Source organism: Rana temporaria, chromosome 2, assembly GCF_905171775.1.
Source record: "Rana temporaria chromosome 2, aRanTem1.1, whole genome shotgun sequence".
Classification (NCBI taxonomy): Eukaryota; Metazoa; Chordata; class Amphibia; order Anura; family Ranidae; genus Rana; species Rana temporaria.
The window spans coordinates 217,096,378-217,118,376 of NC_053490.1; the positions used below are offsets into that span (position 1 = coordinate 217,096,378).

Below are 21,999 nucleotides of genomic sequence, written 5' to 3' on the forward strand. Positions count from 1 at the left end.
TCCTAACTTTTTTAGCTGTCTCCTAGATTCTAAGCAAATATGTCCAGCCCTGAGATTATATATATATATCCAGAAACTTTTGGCAATTATGGTGCTCAATATAGTACATTTATTGGATGCACACTTGAATTAAAAAAGACAACTGTTAGATGAAAATGATGTAGTGAAAATCAAACTCCTTTTCATGGTTGAAGTACTCTGAAATATACTGTATTTATTGGCGTATAACACACACCCTAACTTTAAGAGGGAAGTTTCAGGAAACAAAACTTTACACAGCCCCCTGCGTATAACACGCAGGCACAGTTTACCCGATATTTTCAGGGTAAAAAAGTGAGTGTTATACGCCAATAAATACAGTAATATAAGCGATACCGCCACACTTCCTGATGACAAGGGGCCAACATCAAGTGGAAAGACACAGCTCTCTGAAATACAGCTCCTGGTTAGTGTCAGGTGTAAAACTCACTGTGCTGCGGGTGGTGTACTGTATTACTGCTGGATGTTGACAGTCAAGCAGACTGGTATAGCGAGCTACAACCTACACGTCTTGGAGACATTTGCAATTTTCCTGTGCAGTTTCAAGATGGGGTCATGCCGCTAAAGGCGGCTCCCGCGCGCATGCGCGGGAGTGAAGTCACGCGACCCCGACCAGTCACAGAGTCGGAGTTCGCGGCCCCCGGAAGAGGAGGGGTGAAGAATAAATGCTCGCTGCCAGCATGGAAGACGGTGACATAGCGGGCTTCTCCTGCAGGCAAGTGTTGCATAATGGGCTACTATGTATTATGCTTTACCTTTGCAGGGAAACAGAGGAAGTAAAACCCATCAGGGTTTATTTCCTCTTTAATATACTAGGTTTACATGGCCTAATTCCAGGCAGCTCCTAACACTTGATCTCTCCAACAAAATTCCTAGAGTAGCTGTCTACAAATGCAGACTGTCATTTTGCCACTTCTTGAATGAGGCAACCCAGGTGGTAAAAGGATTTTCATGCCAAAATGAAGTGTGAACAGGCTAGAACAATCCCATGGGGGCAAGGATGAGACACACAAAACAGGAAATATGACTTAATCTCAAATACAGAATTGTGATAGCAGATAAGATCATATATCATTGCCAAGTGTGCCAATAACTTGTCCAATGTATTTTTAAGATAGGAATGCCAATCCACAAAAGCAATACTTATATTTGCCCTGACAAAGGGAAGCAGGGGTCAGCAACCTGTAGATTGTTATTTACCAGTAGATTGCAGACAGGTGATTGGTAGATGGTGGTCAGGGCTTGCTGAGCCACCACGGATGACTACTTGTAAATTTGGAGCTGTAGTAGGGAGCAAGTCAATGTTTCCTCTGTAGTGCTGGCTCCTGTCCCATGCGGCGTGATACTAACTGCACTCCGCCTCTTATCATGGCTAGCGGTCTCCAGAGTGGTGCCAACAGCAGGAAAGAGGAGATGTTCAGGTCAGTGTGACGCAATACAATGGGAATAATAGTATAGGGCTGCTTTTGCACCGATGTGCTGCAGTTTACCCACACCATGGGTGCAGTGCAGTTTACCTGGAGCTTTTCTGTGGGTCTGCTGCGCTTAGCCATAGACCATAATATCCTGCATCTTCTTAAAGCGCACCAAAACTGCTGAATGCAGAAGTTAGTGTGCCATCAGAAAGTGCACCACACCTGCAGGATATAATAGAAGTCTATGGCAAAGCACATCTAACCCAGGAAAGTCGCAAATGCATGCACCCGCAGTGCAGGTAAACCGCAGCACATCAGTGTGAAAGTAGCCTTAGAGGGAGCTCAGAACAGTAAGGGTTCATTTACATTTGCATTTTGGGGGTGGTAAAACCCCAACGTTAAAGACATGCTTTTACAACCCCCGTTCCAACCATAACCAGTGTGCCTGCAGGGGTGTACACATTTAGAAGCTACAGCAGGAGTTTTATGCCCGGTCACATGGTTGGTAGGTGTAGCACCTGCCAAACAATCTATTCAAGTTAATGAGGCCACTCTGAAAGTGCCCTGCAACCTTGTACAGTAAATAAGGCAGCATTGTGTTTTCGCACCACCTGCTTTAACCCCTTGGATCCCACATAAACATGCAGTTGCGGGACGCTTGCAGAATGGCCCTATTTACTTGAATGGGTCGCAATCGGCAGGAGGTAGCACCCACCAAAAGCAACAGGGAGTTTAATTCCAGCTGCATCATGTGCATACCTTTGGCTGCTGCCTCGGCAGCCATTTTTTTTTTTTGGCATGGGGGTTCCACGCCACTAAAACCTAACGCGGCTAAACGTGCATTATCGACAATACAAAAAGCTACTAAAAGGACGTTTTTACAGCTGCTTTTTTCTGCCGTTGGTACTGGCATTGCAGCTTTTTTTTTTCTTTAACGCCCCGTGTGCATGAGCCCTAAGAACAATTTATAGCTTTACTAGAAATGATATAATACACTGTAAAGTGACCACACTAAACATGATGTTATGAAAAGAAAGTAATAACTGGCTTATTTCATCATGCATTTCTGTGTATGCATGGAACGGCATCAGCAAAATAATAACTATTGTGTGCAAGGGTCTTCTGGACATCACATTACCAGAATTCAAACACATTAACACATGCTAAATAAGGAGCCATTGCTGTAATCTCAGTCTCCAGTCATCTTCATTTGGTTTAACTTCAGTGCAATGTCTGTAGGCTGCACGCACCACCTACCCATGTGGCAACAACTATAGAAAATCTTCCTTAGTTGGCCTTGGGAACACATTCGCTACAACTCAGTGTGTAATCAGGCCACGTTCAAAACAACTATCAGAGTCCGTAATCTAAAGGTACACTTCTAGGCTACACAGACCACACTTTTCTTTTAATACATGAACAGTGCCACAAGGGTGGCTTTTTAGTAGTTGGAGAAAGCCTGGTAAATAAAACCTACATTTAGGATGTGCTGCACCAGATAATAAACTACCCACACCATAAATATTACAATTTTTTACACATTGATTAGCCCTTTTTCATTTCTCACCTGTTCTCTTTCTACACGTCTTTTCTCTTCATCGGCTCTTCTACGTTCTTCTTCTTCTTTACGTCTTTTTTCAATCTCCTCCATTCTCTTCTTTTCTTCCTGCTCTCTCCTCCGTTGCTCTCTTTCTTGTTGCCTCCGTGACTCTCGCTCTCTTCTTTGTTGCTGTTTGTGAGGGAAAAACAAAAAGAAAACATTTACAGCCACATAGCATTAACTGGTTTAGAATACTAGTTTTTTCACTCTTTGAAGTGGACCAATATATTCTTGCTAGGAAAGAACCAAGTCTCCATTCACATCTAGGCGACAAAACGCCGGACGCTTGTGCCGCTAGAGGGGGAAATTCCCATTGCAGTCTATGGAGATGGTTCACATCTCATAGACGCCGTACGCCTGTCGCCTGAAAAAAAGTCCCGGACCCTTTTTTTCAGGCGACATTGGCGTTCGCCCATTGACAGCAATGGGAAGAATTTGAAAAAAAAAAAAAAAAAAAAAAAAAGATACACTATCCGCGGCGTTGCTTGTCGCGGAGATGTGAATGGAGCCTAAAGTGAAACTAAAGGAAAAATCTAAAATATACACAAGAAGCAATCAACAGTATTGGTACACCAGTCTTTTTCATAGTTCCCCCTGTAACAGTTTTATTATCTACTGATCCTGCCAAGCAGTCCAACAAAAGCGACAGTTAAAGTATAAGTTCACCCTAACACTAAATTCTGTAAATCTACAGGCATCCACAATCTAAGACTAACCCTGTAAAGAAGAAATCGCTATACATAACTTTTCTGAAACCGATCCGGTCTCCAGCGGCGAAAGCTCTTCGCAGAAGACAACTGACAACAGTTGTGAAATGCATGAAAAGTGACGTCATCCATAGATTTACTATGGGGCTCCCCTTGTCGGCTGCCTCCTCTGCACCCGTCTCCACAGCCGACAGCTCAGCGTGGGATCAGAGCGGCTTCAGGAAAGATATGTATAGCGATTTCTTTACTGAGCTAGATAGGTTAGTCTTAGGCCCCTTTCACACCTGCGGACCGTATGTCCGCTTTTTCATCCATCCGTGTGCGGATGAAAAAGGGGACACATATTGGTCCCTACAAGATAGCGGTGTCAGCGGATGAGATAGGATGTCCATGTTCATCCGATCCCCCCATATGGGAGAGCGGAGAAAAGACAGGGCGGTTCCTGCACAGTGTGTGGGGACCGCCCTGTCATCCGCCAGCTCAGCGGGGATCAACGGAGCGATCCCCGCTGAGCAAGCGGAGGTTCACGGGGCGGATCATTACTGATCCGCCCCGTGTGAAAGGGCCCTTAGATTGTGGATGCCTGTAGATTTACAGATTTTACTTAGGGTAAACTTCTACTTTAAGAGAGAAGAGACAAACCATTTGACACTTTTTGGTGAAATCTGTTAGTATCTTTCTTTTTATATATATCTGTGTGGTTTATTTGGTACTCTAATAAGCCCATACCACCTGTGTAACCAACTGATGGTTTCCTTTGTTTCCAAGTCCTTGCTTGGGGCTAGCTACAGACACAATCTCAGAGCGCACCTATAAGCATTGCCTGGTTCACACTACTAGTTTTTTCTTCATTCAATCCAGCAGGTTATAAAAAGAAAACTGACAGTTCCAGTCAGAGCCGCTGTACCAACGATCTGACTTTAGTACAGCAATCTCCTCCAGTGAGCTGTTGTGTTCTGACAGGGGGACGACCCCCTGGCCAGAACATGCCGTTCAGCGTTCTCCACAACTGGCTGTAAGCGCTGAATGGGAGCCAGTCGGCTGCTAAACAATGCATCTTTGGTATTAGGGGAGAGGAATAGCACCCCGTTGTTGGTGTCAATGGGAGGAAGAGTGTCCCATCTTTGGTGTCAGTGAGAGGAATAATGCCTCATCCTTGATAATAGTGGGAGTAATAGTGCCCATTCGTTTGTATCAGTGGGAGATACTGCCCCTTCGTTGGTATCAGTGGGAGGAATAGTGTCCCATCATTGGTATCAGTGGGAGAAATAGTGCCCCATCATTGTATCAGTGGGAGAAATAGTGCCCCATCATTGGTGTCAGTGGGAGAAATAGTGCCTCATCCTTGGTAATAGTGGAAGGAATAGTGCCCTATCCTTGATAATAGTGGGAGTAATAGTGACCCATCATTGGTATCAATGGGAGAAACATTGCCCTGTTGTTGGTGTTAGTGGAAGAAATAATCTCTTGCATCAGTGGGAAGAAAAGTACCTCAAGGGCCGGATAAGGCCACAGTTTGGAGACCACTGCCTTAATGCATTTTGACTTTAGAAAAACTTCAAATGGCAGAAGTGTTCGTTTGCTGTAAATTATAGTAGCAATAGGAATATAGAAATAATATTTTTTCATGAAAATAAATTGTATCAGTCCTCTTCAAGGTCTTTTTTCAGTAGAAGGGACTTATGCTCTACCTCTTCAAGGCGCCTTCTTTGCTCTTTTTGCTGCTCTATACGTTTCTGTCTCTCTGCCAGTAGTTGCCTCTTGTACTCCTCCTGCTCTCGGAGTTGTTGCTCCTGCAGCAGCTGCTGTCTTCGTAAGGCTTCAGAACGCTCCTTGTTCTCCTGCTGTAGTCTCAGGAAATCGCGTCTAAGGGTGGATTCCCCAGGCACATTAACAATTGAGCTGAGAAAGAAAAAAATATATATAGTCAAAAGGACACTGACTGCATAATTACCTGTAAGTCACTCACTGCAATACATGCAAATCACAACTTCAATAATAGATATACAGTCCTGATCAAACGTTTAAGACCACTTGAAAAATGGCAAAAAAATCATATTTTACATTGTTGGATCTTAACAAGTGAGACAAAACATTTTTTGAGCATTCAATTAATTGAAAACAACGAATAAACTGAAACGGGCTTTTTTTCAGCTGATCAAAAGTTTAGGACCACACCTCCAAAAAAAAACTAAACCCCCCCCAAAACAGAAATCCAACTTCCAAACATGAACTCAGTAATGAGTAGCTCCGCCGTTATTGTTGATCACACAAAAATTTGTTTCGGCATGCTTGATGCCTCGCGTTTCCATGAGGTGAGTGGGAACATTTCTCCAAGTGGTGAAGACAGCCGCACGAAGGCCATCTACTATCTGGAACTGTTGTCCATGTTTGTAAACTTCCCTTGCCATCCATCCCCAAAGGTTCTCAATTGTATTTAGATCAGGGGAACATGCAGGATGGGCCAAAAGAGTGATGTTATTCTCCTGGAAGAAGTCCCTTGTCCTGCAGGCATTGTGTACTGTAGCGTTGTCCTGTTGAAAACCCCAGTCATTACCACACAGACGAGGGCCCTCAGTCATGAGGAATGCTCTCTGCAACATCTGGACATAGCCAGCGGCCGTTTGACGCCCCTGCACTTTCTGAAGGTCCATTGTTCCACTGAAGGAAAAAGCATCCCAGACCATTATGGCGCCCCCTCCACTGTGGCGCATAGAAAACATCTCAGGTGGGATCTGCTTGTCATGCCAGTAACGTTGGAAACCATCAGGACCATCAAGGTTAAATTTTTTCTCATCAGAGGATAAAAATGTCTTCCACCTTTGAATGTCCCATGTTTGGTGCTCTCTTGCAAAGTCCAAAAGAGCAGTTCTGTGGCGTTCAAGGAGACAAGGTTTTTGAAGACTTTTTTTGTTTTTGAAGCCCTTCAGTCTCAGATGCCGTCTGATGGTTATGGGGCTGCAGTCAGCACCAGTAAGGGCCTTAATTTGGGTCGAGGATCGTCCAGTGTCTTGATGAGAGACCATGCTTATGCAGTTCAGCAACCTGACCACGTTCAAAAAGGGAGAGTTTTTTTTTTGCCCTTTGCCATCACAACGTGTGACTACCTGACAGAAGATGACAAAGAATCCACATCTTTGCACAGATTTGGCCTTTTAAAGGCATGTGGTCCTAAACCTTTGATTAGCTGAAAAACAGCCTGTTTCAGTTTAATCGTTTCTTTCAATTAATTGAATGCTCAAAAAAATGTTTTGTCTCACTCTCATTTCTTCTTGTTGCATGTTGAAGCTCTACTTGGAACCTTGTTAAGATCCAACAATGTAAAACATGATTTTTTACAATTTTTCAAGTGGTCTTAAACTTTTGATCAGGACTGTGTGTATGCAAAAGAGTCAATACAATGCATCAAAACAGCATCTGTTGGTGGCAAAAATCGTACAAAAAAAAAAGGTACATCTCAGATGTTGTTCTGCTAGCCAGATATCAGTACAAAAAACTAAATTCTATACAAGAACAATTTTTTTTAAAGCTATATATTTTTCAGTACCATGGTGTTATAGCCAATATGAATATTTGTTTACAAATTTAGTAACTGGCTCGCACACAGAATATCAGGCATTTTTATCACTATGCCTGAAAATTGTAAAATATTGATAAAGTTGCTACTTTCCCCACACATAAATGTGTGGCAACTACAAGTCACTGGAAACATAGCCTTTGAGTGCCAAGGACTGACTGGCTCAGCTATGTCACCTGGGTGAGCCCCATTCTTCTTAAAACCAGGCACGACCAGGTATTTATTTTGCCACTGTGAGGGAATAAAGGAATGGCAAGTATACACTGCTAGGACTAAAAGGGTGGAGGGGTTCAAGTAAACTGGTATAGCCATGCCTTGAAGGGGTTGTAAAGGTTTGTTTTATTTATTTTACAAATGGGTTCCTTTAAGCTAGTGCATTGTTGGTTCACTTACCATTTCCTTCAATTTCCCTTCTAAATATTTTTTTTTCTTTGTCTGAATTTCTCACTTCCTGTTCCTCCTCAGTAAGCTGTTCTATCTGACTAACCCCCATGTATGATGGGGCAAGCTTACTGAGGAGAAACAGGAAGTGAGAAATTCAGGCAACAAAAATATAAAAAAACACATTTAGAAGGGAAATCGAAACAATGCACTAGCTTAAAGGAACCTATTTAGAAAATAAAAAAAATAACCTTTACAGCCCCTTTAGAGCCAGCCAAAGACCGAGTGAATTGCTTTCCGAAAGCCATGTGGTGCAGGGGAAGCAAACCCCACTTGGAGAACACAGTGATTATTGCTTTAGCAGTCCCTAGCGATAATCACATGTAAAATCTGTCAGGCTGGTTGCACACACGTTGATAAATCAACTTGGGTACATTTAGCCTGCCCATATGATTCAACCCATCTATGGCTGGCTTAAAAAGAGCATGGGTTTGTTGTAATTATAGAGTAGATTTTCGCCCAATATCCAAAGCTAAATAACAGAGCATCCTAAAGGTAAATGGGTGAAGGCAGCATCTTTTTTTCTTTCTTACAGTATATGTATTAGGATGTGAATCAACACTGACATACCTTGGCTCTCCTTCCTGCTCAGGCACTTCCTCTTCCTCCTCTTCACTTCCACTGTATTCATACTCTGTTTCATCTAAACCAAAACAGACAAGTGAGCAGAACACCTCCAGAAAAACAAATACTTTACTGGCCAAAAAATATTTCAGATCACCTGTGGCTAATCATTTTCCCACATTGCCCAGGGTCAAATGAATTTGGTTATAAATCAAATTATTATATAATGTGCACAACAATCGTAACATTTACATTTATAGATTATCCCAATTTTTCAATGAATACAGTTCCCTACCAAGCTCACAGCTTTATTTTTAATTGCTGAAATAGATGGCCCTGGAAGTCTACAAAAATACATGTCTTAAAAGCTATACAAGCTTAACCACTTAAGACCCGGACCAAAATGCAGGTAAAGGACCTGGCCCCTTTTTGCGATTCGGCACTGCGTCGCTTTAACTGACAATTGCGCGGTCGTGCGACGTGGCTCCCAAACAAGTAGAGCTTTCTTTTGGTGGTATTTGATCATCTCTGCGGTTTTTATTTTTTGTGCTATAAACAAAAATAGAGCGACAATTTTGAAAAAAATTCAATATTTTTTACTATAATCAATATCCCCCAAAAATATATATCAGTTTAGGCCGATACATATGCTACCTATTTTTGGTAAAAAAAAAAAAAAATCCCAATAAGCGTTTATCGATTTGTAAACGCTATAAATTTGGCGCAAACCAAATAGGGGATAGTTTTATTGCATTTTTACAAGTTTTTTATTTTTTACTACCAATGGCGGCGATCAGTGATTTTTTTCGTGACTGCGACATTATGGTGGACACATCGGACAATTTTGACACATTTTTGAGACCATTGTCATTTTCACTGTGAAAATGACAATTGCAGTTTGGGAGTTAACCACTAGGGGGCACTGAATGGGTTAAGTGTGACCTTATATGTGTTTCTAACTGTAGGGGGGTGGGGCTGGATGTGTGACGTCATTGATTGCCTTTCCCTATATCAGGGAACAGACGATCAATGACAGCGCCACTGTGAAGAACGGGGAAGGTGTGTTTACACACACACACACCTCTCCCCGTTCTTCAGCTCCGGGGACCGATCGCGGGACTCCGATGGCGATCGGGTCCGCGGGTTCCGCGGTCACCGAGCTTCGGACTGGGTCGCGGGCGTGCGCCCACGACCCCCACGGCTGGGCATTTACCAATCATGTACAGGTACGTGATTGTGCCCAGCCGTGCCATTCTGCCTACGTATATCGGCGTTAGGCGGTCCTTACTATCTGCCACACGCAAGGGCTGTTACACTTCCCTCTATCACTTCCCCCTATCAACCTGGGATCATACAGCCATCCACTGGGAGTTGTGATAGTTCCCTTCACGGGACATCTATATGCCGACAAACTGGATTCATCAGTGGTATTGTTTTACACATTTTTATACCAGTATCGTACTTCGCTACATGTTTTTATGACTGCTTTTGCTACCGTTTGGTATAACTCGCACCTTTTTTACAGTTTATGTAGCTACATCAATTTTATCTCCAGTGCAATATTTATTTTGTTACCTATTTGAAGACTAACATTTTTAATGCTATTCCCATTGAGCGCTGCCTTTGTGTGTTTTTTGTATCCTGCTATCCATTTTTCCAGTGGTTGGTAGCTGCACTGGGAATCAGCCTGCAAGGAGATCAGCTAAAAGTAATTGGATCTGTATGTGCGTTATTAATCGAAATTAGTCGATTAAAAAAAATCGATTAATCAAACACAAAAATTTTGATCAGTAACAGCCCTATTTAGAACCACTTTAACCATACATTAGTAATTTTATCAGGCAGTAGAAAAAACAAGCACTGTTAAAAGCGGTAGTAAACCCGCTGCCTTTTTTCTTTTTTTTACACCTGTAAGGGAAAAGGCATAATGACCTAGTATGCACCGCATACTAGCTCATTATGAAAACTTACCTTAGAACGAGGCGTCGGTGTCCCTCCCGGTCCACGCCGAGGCAGATGACATTTCACCTCGCAGTATCTTCCGGGTATCGCGCCTTCAGCGATGTGAGTGGCTGAGCCGCAATGTCGTCACTCCCGCGCATGCGTGCGGGAGACTTCTTTCCAGCAAGGTCCGGCGTCCCCTTCAGCCGAGAATCCCCTGTGCGCATGTGCCACTGCAGTCAGCGGCGCATTGCGTAGGAAATATCTCCTAAACCGTAAAGGTTCAGGAGATTTTTTTTCCCCAACAGGTAAGCCTGATTATAGACTTACCTGTAGGTAAAACTAAAAAAAAAAAAAGAAGACTATACAACCGCTTTAATAGCAATTAAAAGGGAAAAATAAACCACCCACCTTTCTCTCCCCTCTTCTTCCTGGTCCTGTCTATGTGGTCTTTCAGCTGGATACGGACTTGTCGCTCATTAGGCTGGTCTCTTATAAATGGATGTTTTAACAGCTGGTCTGTTGGAGGGCGTTGCATGTAATTTTTTACCAGACAGCCTTCAATAAAACTAAAAAACTTCTTTGACCTGTAAAATAAAATGCAAGGAGAAACAAAACAATGAAATTCAAACTCCGATGGTTTAAACTATGAATAAAAAAATCCCAGATTACGAAGAAAAAAAAAAACAATTCTACAGTTTGTTTGATGTTGGGGCCTACTGAATGTACAGAAACGAGGCATAAATTACTGTTTGTGCCCAACATGCCCCATCATTAGAAGTGCCATGTACTGCTGTAGCCTATATCACAGCATGTCAAAACTCCTAATGGTTTGCTAACCTTTTGATAGTTGCTGGTCTCTGGCTTTGAGGTATACCACCTTATCTGCATATTTGTTCAAAGTCAGTGGTTTAAAGTACTGAATCAACATGACATGCAATTAGCACTTTCATAAAGAATTTAGTAATGGCAACCTTCATATTTTAGTAGATGGTTAGTTTTTAAGTTTTTCGCCCATAGCAAAAAAGTTTTTTTTTTTTTTTTTTTCCCTTTCACAACATAAACTCAAGGTTATTATTCAAGTTTGCAATTAGGTGGTATTTGAGTTTATCAAAGTGCACCTGCCGTGTGTATATAAAATGACCAAAAAGAATACGTTATATAGTTCCCTGACCGGCAAGTTGGAAATGAAATCTTACATTAAATCTCTCTTCCATACAACACTTCTAGGCGTGTCAAAATGCACGCCTCCTGCTGCTGCTTTTCTGTGGTTCCCACCACTAACCTCAGCTAAATGAGTTCAGCAGGAGAACCATATTGCAGGGGGGGGGGGACATGCTATCTGACACACTCAGAAGCGTCAAAAGGAATTGGCACCCAGAGCTTTGCAAAAGTTTGAAGATTTCACTCACTGCCCACTTAGTACCCCACTAGTAGCAGTTCCGGGGAAATCCACCCTTGAATCCTAACAGTATTTTGACTCCAGGCACAGCTATCACTTACGGTTGTACACTGTGATTAACAGCTATTACTTTACAGCGTTTACACGTGGTTGCGTTTAGCTGTGATGTATCATTCTTGCCATTTCTTATGCGCTTCCCTTTTTCTTTTTGTTGCCGCTGCTATCCACAAGTGAAATGGTGCACTGCGATTACCTGTGGTTATCTACTATTTATGCAATAAATGGGTCCTGGATACAATTTTTTTTTCTAAACCGCACAAAGCCACTGCCAAGCACAGTGTGTGAATAGGGCCATAGGAATGCATTGTTTGAGTTTAGTTCCAGGAGATAACTTTATCTATCTGCATCTGAATTCTATCTGCCCGTGTGAAAGGGGTTCTATAATGAAAACAAATATATTTTAATAGCAGTAGACATAGCACAATAATGACCAAGAACTCACCATTTCTTAGATTTTAGCCGGGGAGGTGGATTTCTGGGAATAAGAAACAGTGCTCTCATAGGATGCATATCACAAAGAGCTGTAACAGAATACACATTATTAGATACAATATTTACAGTTTATTGTTTAAAGTAAAGCCAAAAGATTTAATTTTTTATAAAACAGAAAATGAAGAGCACTTACGGGGAGCACCTTCTGCCATCTCTATTGCTGTAATACCACAGGACCAAAGATCACTCTGCAAAAATGATTACGGTAGATATTATGTTGCAAAATTAAAAGTGCTACTGTATGTGGGGTCATAAAGATTTAAGGGTTTCCCAAAACAGTTGCATCCCAAGCATGCTGTGATTAACAAAGGTCCCAGTGGCTTGTGCTCTAAACCCAAAGGTTAAACCATGAAATGGCTGGTATCATAACTGATCACATGTGTAGCATTATGGGAACTGTAGCCCCATGGGAACTGCAAATCAAACAGATGCTAAGATGGCAGTTTCCTTGGCTGTAAAGTATAGGATCAGATAGTTGCACTTTAAAAAAGGAACCCATCGCAATAGAAACTTAAAAGCATACGTTTACTTTTCAAGAAAAAAAAAAAAGAAATTCACAATATTTTGCAGGAAAAAAAAAATAATTATGTGCATTTATTTTTACCCTTGATCAGCCATAGTGGGTGACAGTAGTGGTAGTTCATTCCTTCACAAAAAAACTGAATGAAGGACGCTGCCATGTGGGAGGAGCATTGCACGGTCACATGGTTTTAAAATTGTGGGTATAGGGAGAAGATCCCCCACCCACTGTCACACTGGGGGGGGGGAGAGATCAAGGAAATGGCGTCATGAGCTGGAACATGTTGCGGGAACCACCCTAAATATGGGTGGCACATGTAACATGTTTTGAAAGGTGAAATTAAACTTTAAAGCAATCTGGGTCTCATTGGGAAGATTTCATTTCACTTTCAGTCTCAAAATCAAAACAGGAAGGGAGAGAAAATCCCTCCAAAGTGAGGGAATCCTGAGAGGTGTTCCCACAACCAGTGTCCTCAATGGAAAATTCTCCCTCTATTACTGTTCTAGTGTCAACCCAAATAGAGACAGTGAATCTCCCCAGCAGGCAGACAAACGGCAATAAAAAGAGGTGTACTAACCCCTCAAAAACAAAATAAAGAAAGGTTTTGCCCATAGTTATACTTCAAGAACTGCAACAAAACATTTGCCATACCCTGTAATCATAGGTGGCATCTGGATTCTCATCACAAGCTATAACTTCAGGGGCCATCCAATATGGTGTACCAATAAATGTATTCCTTCGACCGACTGTCCTGTCCAGTTGTGCGCTGACACCAAAATCCACTGCAGATAAAGTATGAATATACGTTGACAACTTCAAAAACACATCTAATTAAAGGCTGCATTGTCAGCAGATCTATAAGCTGTAAAGTCTTCAGAAAGCTCATTAGGGATCCTTATGATGACAGTAAATCAACAACATTTTGCACTACTATACTGCTATTTCAGCATATCATTTATGTGGAGCCTTCATGTTTACCTTAAGGAACAATTTCATACAAAAAAAAAAAAAATCGGCATTACTTAGCGTTTTGGCATTATGACTTAAAGGGGTTGTAAAGGATTTTTTTTTTTTTTTTTTTTTCATAATAAGCATCCTTTACCTGCAGACATTCCTCTTTTCACTTCCTCATTGTTCGTTTTTGCTCAGAAGTTGCTCTATTTTTTCTCTGTTCTGTTCACTTCCTGCTTGTCTGATTTTACTGACCACGGTGAAGGGAGGCTTTACTGCTCACCCCCTCCTGGGAACTACATCTGTGTGGCAGGACACTCTCTACGTGTTAGAGACTTCAAGGAGGTGTCAATTACTGAGCGTGCCGCAATGCATACTGGGAAATGTAGTTCTTACATGAACGAGCGATGCAAACCAGGAAGTGAATGAGAGAACAGAAACTAGAATGCCAGAGGTGATATAGATGAAGGAATTTAATAGGTATTTACTCGTTTTTTAACAGAGTCATTACACTATTCTGTCTGTCTACCTTGCAGACAATTATAGGCAAAAAAAAATAAAAAATTCCTTTACAACTCCTTTAAGTGAATAAAAAAAACACTTTAAGGTTCCAGTTTGTTTATACCTGCCAAATACATTATACATACATGAGAACAATTGCTAAAAATGCAAATTCCAGATCTTAAACCATGTAGGAATGTTTACAGTGCAGTTCCTTGCCACACACACACACTATAGCCATACACAGCCAGTCTAGGATTAAATGATTTATCCTTACAGCAAGTATTCCACGCAGTCACACTAATGCGACGTCTGTCTGCCATCGAGCTGCAACTTTTGACTGTGGAAATCATATTGTTCTCTAAAACGCCTACTCACGTCAATGCAACCTGGTGCAGCATAGGTTTTGACAGGTGCTTCTTTTGGTGCAGGCACGGTGTGTTTTTGGCTGTATAGGTCTCAATAGGAGTGCATAAAAAACACAAGTGTAAGCAATTTTTGGAGATTTTTTTTGTGTATTTTTAGCAGAGTTTTGTGCTCAACAAAACACACACACACAAAAATGCATGATTATGCGGCAGCACTAGTGTGCACATAGGCTTAAAATGGTTGTAAAGGCTTAATTTTTTTCCCTACAATATTAAACATGGTATTCTTGCTGAGCAACGGTATTTCGCAACAACTCAGATTTTTTTTTTTACCTTAATGCAGGGAGTGCACTAAGGTTAAAAACGTCTTGCCTTTACAAGCACTTTAAAGTTCCCACACATAAGCCAGTCACTCTTGGGCACGAATCATGCAGCGCACTTAAATAGGAGTTTGTGAATGGTTAGGTTTAGTGACTGGAAAATAGGATCAACAATATCTACTGAGACCAATTGCATGTAGAAACAGGTTATTAAACCCAACTGTTCTTTTTAAAAAACACAGGGCTCAAAGACATGGAAAAAAATGTGCAGACTGAGCAACTGATCTCATGTCTATGGTTAGCTTCAGGCAAGTCGCAATTTAAAGTAGAAGTATAGCCTAAGCTTTTTTGGCCATACTTTTCCTATGGATCACAGGAATGCAATTCGTTCTGTACTCCTATGACCCATTTTCAGCTAAAGTCAGCTGTTGGCTTGCACCACTCAGCCGGTCCAGACACTGAATCTATCCAGACTTTGCAGTTGGGATTCACCTAGTGAGTCACTGGAAAACAAACAAGCCACTCCCGCTGCCTCCACAGCCTGGCGCTCCAGTGAGCACTGGAGGGGCAGAAAAGAGCTGGTGATGGACAGACAAGGCTCTCTGCTTACATCAGAGGGGGAGAACTGAGTGATCAGCAGTGTTGGATCACTCCGCTCTTAGTGTAGAGGTGGGAGGGGACATAAGCAGTATCGGATCCACCTAGGCAACTATAGTTTTTTCTTCTTTGGAAACCAAAACTTTAGATTATTATTAACGTTATCTGATTAGACAATTCCAAACATATAATTTTTCAGCCCCTTGCCTAACTCAATAAAGAACTGTATTCTTTCACCTACCGAGCTTCACCTCTGCATTCTCGGTTAGCAGCACATTCTGTCCTTTAATATCTCTGTGAATCACGTGGTGAGCATGGAGATGTGCCAACCCCTAAAACACAAGAAGAAATAAAAAAATAAATGATGTGGGTTATACCAAAGTCTGAGTTTTTGATGAAAAGTTACATTTCCTTGTGATAAAGTAATCTGCTAGACCAAGGCGATGAGTCATTCACCTTTGTGAGGAACCTGATTCCGTTTTAGAACGGAATGCGTTTTTGCAATCAGCATGATGAACCAGTAGGCTGAAACCACATTAGGTGTAAACGGCAAGACAAAGAAAGGTCACAATTACTTTTGATGGTTCAAACGAATAATTTATGAGTGCTAACTGCTGATCACAGCTACTGTCAAGAGCTAGCAGTAAACAGTAGATGGCAGCTGGACAATAGTATATAATCTAACGGCTAAAGGATCGATTTCATTTATTATTTTTTTTTCTTTTTTTAACAGTTGAAACACAAAGTACAACTGTGTATGTTTCCTAAATTAAAACAGATCCAAACACTAACCTCACAAAAGAAAAAACGAACATACAAAAAACAGATTCCAACATGGACAAACAACTATCCTAAAGGAATGTATCTGCTTGCTCCAACATACCATAGGCCACAATACATCATGTGTCCTGGCAGATAAAATATTAAATACCGTAGTTAATTTCTATTTAAGTACATGCACACGGCAAAAGTTGCAGGTTTGGGTTTCAGGATTTATTCACATGATTAAATGACGATCTACAATTAAAGCTTTCTTTTTCTCTTTATGGTAGACAGGGTGGGCCGTCATCAATTCTAAAAAGGGAGCAATTCAAGGTGTTTTAATACTGTTCTTTATTACCAGTCACAGATATCTCATCCATTATGACATAACCAGGCCCTTCGTTAAACAACTGCTGCACCATAGAGCCTGTTCCAATCCTTTTTTTCACATGGACGTCTATGCAATAAAAAGATTGTTCCCTTTCTTTACCGATATTGAGGTTAACTTGTGCTATTGATGCTTTAAAGTTTGTGAACAAGCATTTTAAAACCTAGACTCCAAACGGCTATAAAAATTTAAAAAAATAAGACATGTTTAATCTCTTGGACTCATTAAAAAAATCATCTTGATATCCTTCTGTAATGTATGTATAGCAGCATGCAGAGCAGAAGAGGGTGGGTCTGCATTCTGAGCTAATCAGGAATTGCTTCATACAATGCTATCAGTCTAACTCCCTGTCCATGCTTACAAGTGGGGATAGCAGAGCGCCGACCTCATCTCCCTGCCACTGCATATTCTTTTCTAATCACAGGTTTGGAAGAGACTTGGAGGAGAACTATAGTAAAACCTTTGTTTGAGAGAGTTTTGCAAGACCAGCAAATACATTTAATAAATGTTGACTTGATATACAAGCGATATCTTGATCTACAAGTAGCATCAAGTTACAACCGAGTATAAAAGAGAAGCAAGGCGCCTCCAAGTGTAGCAATATGGTTACATTTAATGAAGGGACTTTAAATAAGATCTAATTTAAAGTCCCAAAAAAAAACCTTTTTTTGTGGTTACATTTAATGAAGGTACAACACTTAGCAACTCACATGGTTGATGACTTAGACACATCCAAGTATACAGGCATCCAGGGGAAAAGCTGTCCACATAGACCATCCTCCACACCGCCATAAACGTCATCCCTTCCACACTGCGCTTCACAAGCTCTTCAATCGCTCTACTGCAGGGTAGCCTTCCTGGTTACGATTGCAGACTGACAGCGGTGAGAGCCGGTGGTGCGAAGGACAGTCTATGTGGACAGCTTTACCCCGGATCCCTGCATACTTAGATGTGCGTGTTTTAATCATCAACCATGTGAGTTGCTAAATGTTGTACCTTCATTAAATGTAACCATATTGCTACACTTGAAGGCGCCTCTCTTCTCTACAGTTCCTGCTGGATTTTGCTTCTAATCCCCTTGTGGAGGCTTCCATTTGTGGATGGACATTGCTATAATCTTTTCATATGGACTATAAACAGGTTTATGAATAAAATGGTTGGAATGAATCATCTGAGTTTCCATTATTTGTTATAGGGAAATTTGCTTTGAGAAACACGCACTTTGGATTACAAGCATGTCTCCGGAACAAATTATGCTTGCCATTTGTGTCCAATTGTGGAGATTTCTCTTCACTTCCTGTCGCATAACCAAAACAGGAATTCAGAGGAAATTCCTGGTTGTCCTCAGGGTAACCAGGAATAGTGTCCCCCCATTAAAAGATTTGCCCTCCATTATGCTTTTGGGAACAACCCAAAAGTTGGGTCTTTTTGCTTTTGAGTTTTAGCGATGAAAGGTGAACAAGACAAATAGAAGGTGATCTCGCTAATAAAGACAACGATAGCAATAACCTGACAGGTGTCCTAAACCTAATCCTTGCCACTCTATACAGAAAAAAAAGATGACTGTATATACTCGAGTATAAGCCGACCCAAATATAAGCCAAGGCACCTAATTTTACCACAAAAAAAAAATGGGACAACGTATTGGCTCGAGTATAAGCCTAGGGTGTCCATGCCTAGACTTGCATTTAACATGGGAGTATATAGAAGGGGTGCCCAACTTTGAAAAACCTGTGTTCCCCAGACCGTAGGTCCCCCGGACAACAAACTTTGCACACTTGTAGAGGAACAGTGGGGCTATATGTGTGGATCCGGGGGACCTATGGCCGGCCGGTACCGGGTCCCCAAAGTCCAGGAGATCAGGCACAAAAAGGTGACTCGAGTATAACCCGAGGGGGGCATTTTCAGCACCGAAAAACTCGGCTTATACTCAAGTATATACGGTATGTCTAACTTTTATTTTAAGACCTCGTCACACCATGCGCAGAGACGCAAGTTTTTTCTGCATGCATTCAGCAAAGGGCACAAAGAAAACAATTGTTCTCTATTCACACCACAACACTTATAACAACACGCAGATTTTCTTTCTGTGCAGGAATCTGCAACGTATATGTTGTTTTCTGCTTGGGGGGGAAAAAAAAAATGACATGACATAAGCATTGTGGTGTAAACAGGACAGAAGAGACAGGGATGACAACACAGGGCGTGATGTGTATCTGTGCATAAAAAAAAAAAACACAACATAGATGAAAACTGATCAACGTGCATAAAAATTCACTGCAACACACGTGAAAACTGAAGTAAACTTGTGTCTCTGCTTTTCTTGTGAAAAAAAAACTTGTGTCTCTGCAAGCGAAACCTGCAATGTTTTTCCACCTTTTTTGTGCACATAATGTTGTAAACATGGCCTAAATCTGACCGTTTTGTATAACTGCAGCAGCACTCAGTCTGGACAAGTCAATCAGTAGCTGAACGGTATGGAACCACAAATAGTCAGAGAATTTATAATCTTTTGAAAAGACAGCTTACATTTCAATTATGTATTAAGCTAATTGCCTGGGGTTTAGCTTTAAACTATAGTTTAAGGTTATTGATGTTGGAACCGATTATACTGCAATCAATATATATAAAAAAAAAAAAAAAGAAAAATAAGAAGCTCTGTATGGCTGGCTCTTGTTGCTTAGGGAGACCCAACTGTGCAATTGTGAGCATGCACCAACAGGCTAAGTGGCCGGGGGATTGTTACTTAACAGCAAGAAGATGACGGACTTTAATAACGGACATCCAAAGACAACTCTCTATGGTGGTAGTTTATGCCCTCAAGTTTGATACAGCATGTATAAATCAATCAGCAAATGTAGCCAGAGAAGAAAAGTGCACTTCAATGATAATTTATGGGTAATGTGCTTGACATCTAGATATATTTTTATAACGGAGAATGTACGTTCATGCAATTAGCACCCTTGCATATGCTGACTGGAAATCCTGTGACGTCACAAGTCTAGAGAGAAAGGATTCCCTGTCAGCACTAGCACAAGGTTCAATCAGCTGATTAATATTTCATGACATTACTGTAGCACTACACAGAGAAAAGAGCACTTCATTCTTACCCTCAAGATTTCACGAGAGATATAAGCAATCCAGTCTTCTTTTAGAGTATTCCCCTTTGTATTCTTCACCAGATCAGTGATGGAGCCAGCGCCACAAAACTCCATTACAAGCTGTGGAACAAAGAAACATCAGCACTGCATATAGCATGCCACAGTGGCAATGAAAGGACATTTTTATAGTAAAATGCTCATTAGCTGCTTTCTCATGCCTCGGAAAGGAGAGAATCTTTGTTACCATTTCCACTAAAATCATTTCTGCTTTGATATTTAAATAGAACATTGTAAAATGTAGAAACCAATATGTATGAAGGTGATATGTGGTGCGAGCAATCCGATATGCTCAGTACACCATTGTAATTAACAAGGCTAGAGATTTCTGAAAAACAGCAGACTTCTCCAATGTTTGTGCAAAACTGACCCTAGCACAACACTTTCCAGTCCATGGAGTCTCACAAGATACCAGCGTGCCCGATTCATTAGTACACCGGATGAAAATAAAAGCACTACCAACAGGGCCAAATGTTGGAGCTTTTCATCTTTGGTCTTTCAAGAGAATAGCTAGTCAATATATAGTGAGGTGGCCAAATGGAACCAAAAAGTCCTCCCTCAAAAGCAATCGATGGTGTAATGAGGCGTCTAAACGCCACCACAAATTCTTGTTCTGTTTCAAATGCATTGTGTACCCCCTAATTCTGGCCATAAAACTATACAAAAAGGCAGAAATTCGGTCATTAGACCATTTGTTGGCCAGTTAATGGGCACAAAAATCGATAATTGCTGTCCATCGTTTTTGAAGCTCAAAAACGTCCCAAGTTTGGAAATTTTCTGCCGAACGAATGATAAATTAAAAGGTTAAAGGGGTTGTAAAGGTAAAAAAAAAAAAATTCACCTTAATGCATTCCATGCATTAAGGTGAAAAAAACAACCGTCAATACTGCCCCAGCCCCCCGTTATACTTACCTGACCCCTCGAAAGTCCCGCGCTCGCCCCCGACATCCTCTTCGCCGTTGAGCCTGGCCGTTGATTGGCTACAGTGGATGGATTGAAAGCAGCGGAGCCATTGGCTGGCGCTGCTGTCAATCACATCCAATGATGCGGCGTGTGATCCTTTAATGTGTTTCCCAGTTTGATGTCCACTGAACGATTTATCGTCATTACATGATGGCACCATCGTTTGCACTCATTGCCGAATGTTTGTTTTTCAAAAATGGGTTTTGCAGATTTTTCGTATAGTATGGCCAGCATAAGACCCAGTCTTGTCTGGGCAGTATGGTCATCTGCTGGCTTGGTACCATTCAAGTATGCTGAATACCTGACTGTTCTTTAGATCTAATATGCGTCTGTTGCACAAGTCAAGCAACCAGGTCTAGTGGTGCATTCACAGATTTAGAGCTGCCACACAGAAATTAATTCAAATACATGCTATACCTTTAGATAAACCGTTTTTGAATTAATTTTTTTGCCCCTAAAGCACATTTCAGCCCCAGTCTGGGCGAGTTGGACCTTAAAGAGGGACTATGGGCAAAATCAAAAACATTATGCTGCAATCTGTCACTAGCATGAGAACACAGTTTGTTTTTCCAATTTCCCCTGTAACAGTTTTATTATCTGTTGATCTTCCACTTCCTGTAACAGGGTGAAACAAATGGTTCGTCCTGCAATGTAATCACTGCAGCATCATCACCCTGCGGACAGGCTAGTCCTTGGACATGTAGATATAGACAGACTTTCATAGGCGTTTAACAAATCAAAGCCCAGATCCAGCTAACTTTTTAGTTACTGTAGCAGCTTTTTCCTTTGTGGAAAAAAAAAAAAAAAAAAAAAAAGTTTAGAATACTCAAGGTTACAGTTGTTAAAGTGGAAGTTAAAACGCTAAACCTAATCTCTTGAACCCTGCAAAGAAAAAAAAAATACTATACCTTTTCTGAAGCCAAGTGGGCCCAGTCTCCAGCAGTGGCTGCTGTGTAGAGAGAGAAAGCTGACAACAGCTGTAAAATGCCTGGAAAGTGATGTCATCATAGACTTAGTATGGGGCTTCTGTTGTCGGCTGCCTCTCTTGCACACTGCCACACACTGAAGCCACCCGCTGACAGCTCAGCATGGGATCAGACTGGCTGCAGGATAGGCAAGTATAGCAATCTCTTCTTTACAGGGCTAGATAGATTAGGTTTAAAACGTGACTGAGGGTAGGTTTAGTGTGGAAGTTTAGCCAAAAATCTAACTTTAAGCACTCCTGTAAGTATA

At 41.3% G+C, this 21,999-nt stretch overlaps 1 protein-coding gene across 13 annotated transcripts in view; it reads right to left on the minus strand.

Moving 5' to 3' along the window:
- Positions 1 to 21,999, minus strand: part of MAP4K4 (mitogen-activated protein kinase kinase kinase kinase 4) — a 219,556-nt gene that overhangs the window by 60,488 nt on the left and 137,069 nt on the right. For all 13 annotated transcript variants that reach the window (XM_040336420.1, XM_040336422.1, XM_040336417.1 and 10 more), the window contains exons 5-13: positions 19,756 to 19,866; positions 15,737 to 15,827; positions 13,410 to 13,540; positions 12,372 to 12,426; positions 12,189 to 12,267; positions 10,696 to 10,871; positions 8,350 to 8,422; positions 5,453 to 5,663; positions 3,022 to 3,183 (exon numbers count right to left, since the gene is read on the minus strand). In XM_040336420.1, coding sequence (XP_040192354.1) covers positions 3,022 to 3,183; positions 5,453 to 5,663; positions 8,350 to 8,422; positions 10,696 to 10,871; positions 12,189 to 12,267; positions 12,372 to 12,426; positions 13,410 to 13,540; positions 15,737 to 15,827; positions 19,756 to 19,866 — 1,089 coding nt within the window. The remainder of the gene's footprint in view (positions 1 to 3,021; positions 3,184 to 5,452; positions 5,664 to 8,349; positions 8,423 to 10,695; positions 10,872 to 12,188; positions 12,268 to 12,371; positions 12,427 to 13,409; positions 13,541 to 15,736; positions 15,828 to 19,755; positions 19,867 to 21,999) is intronic.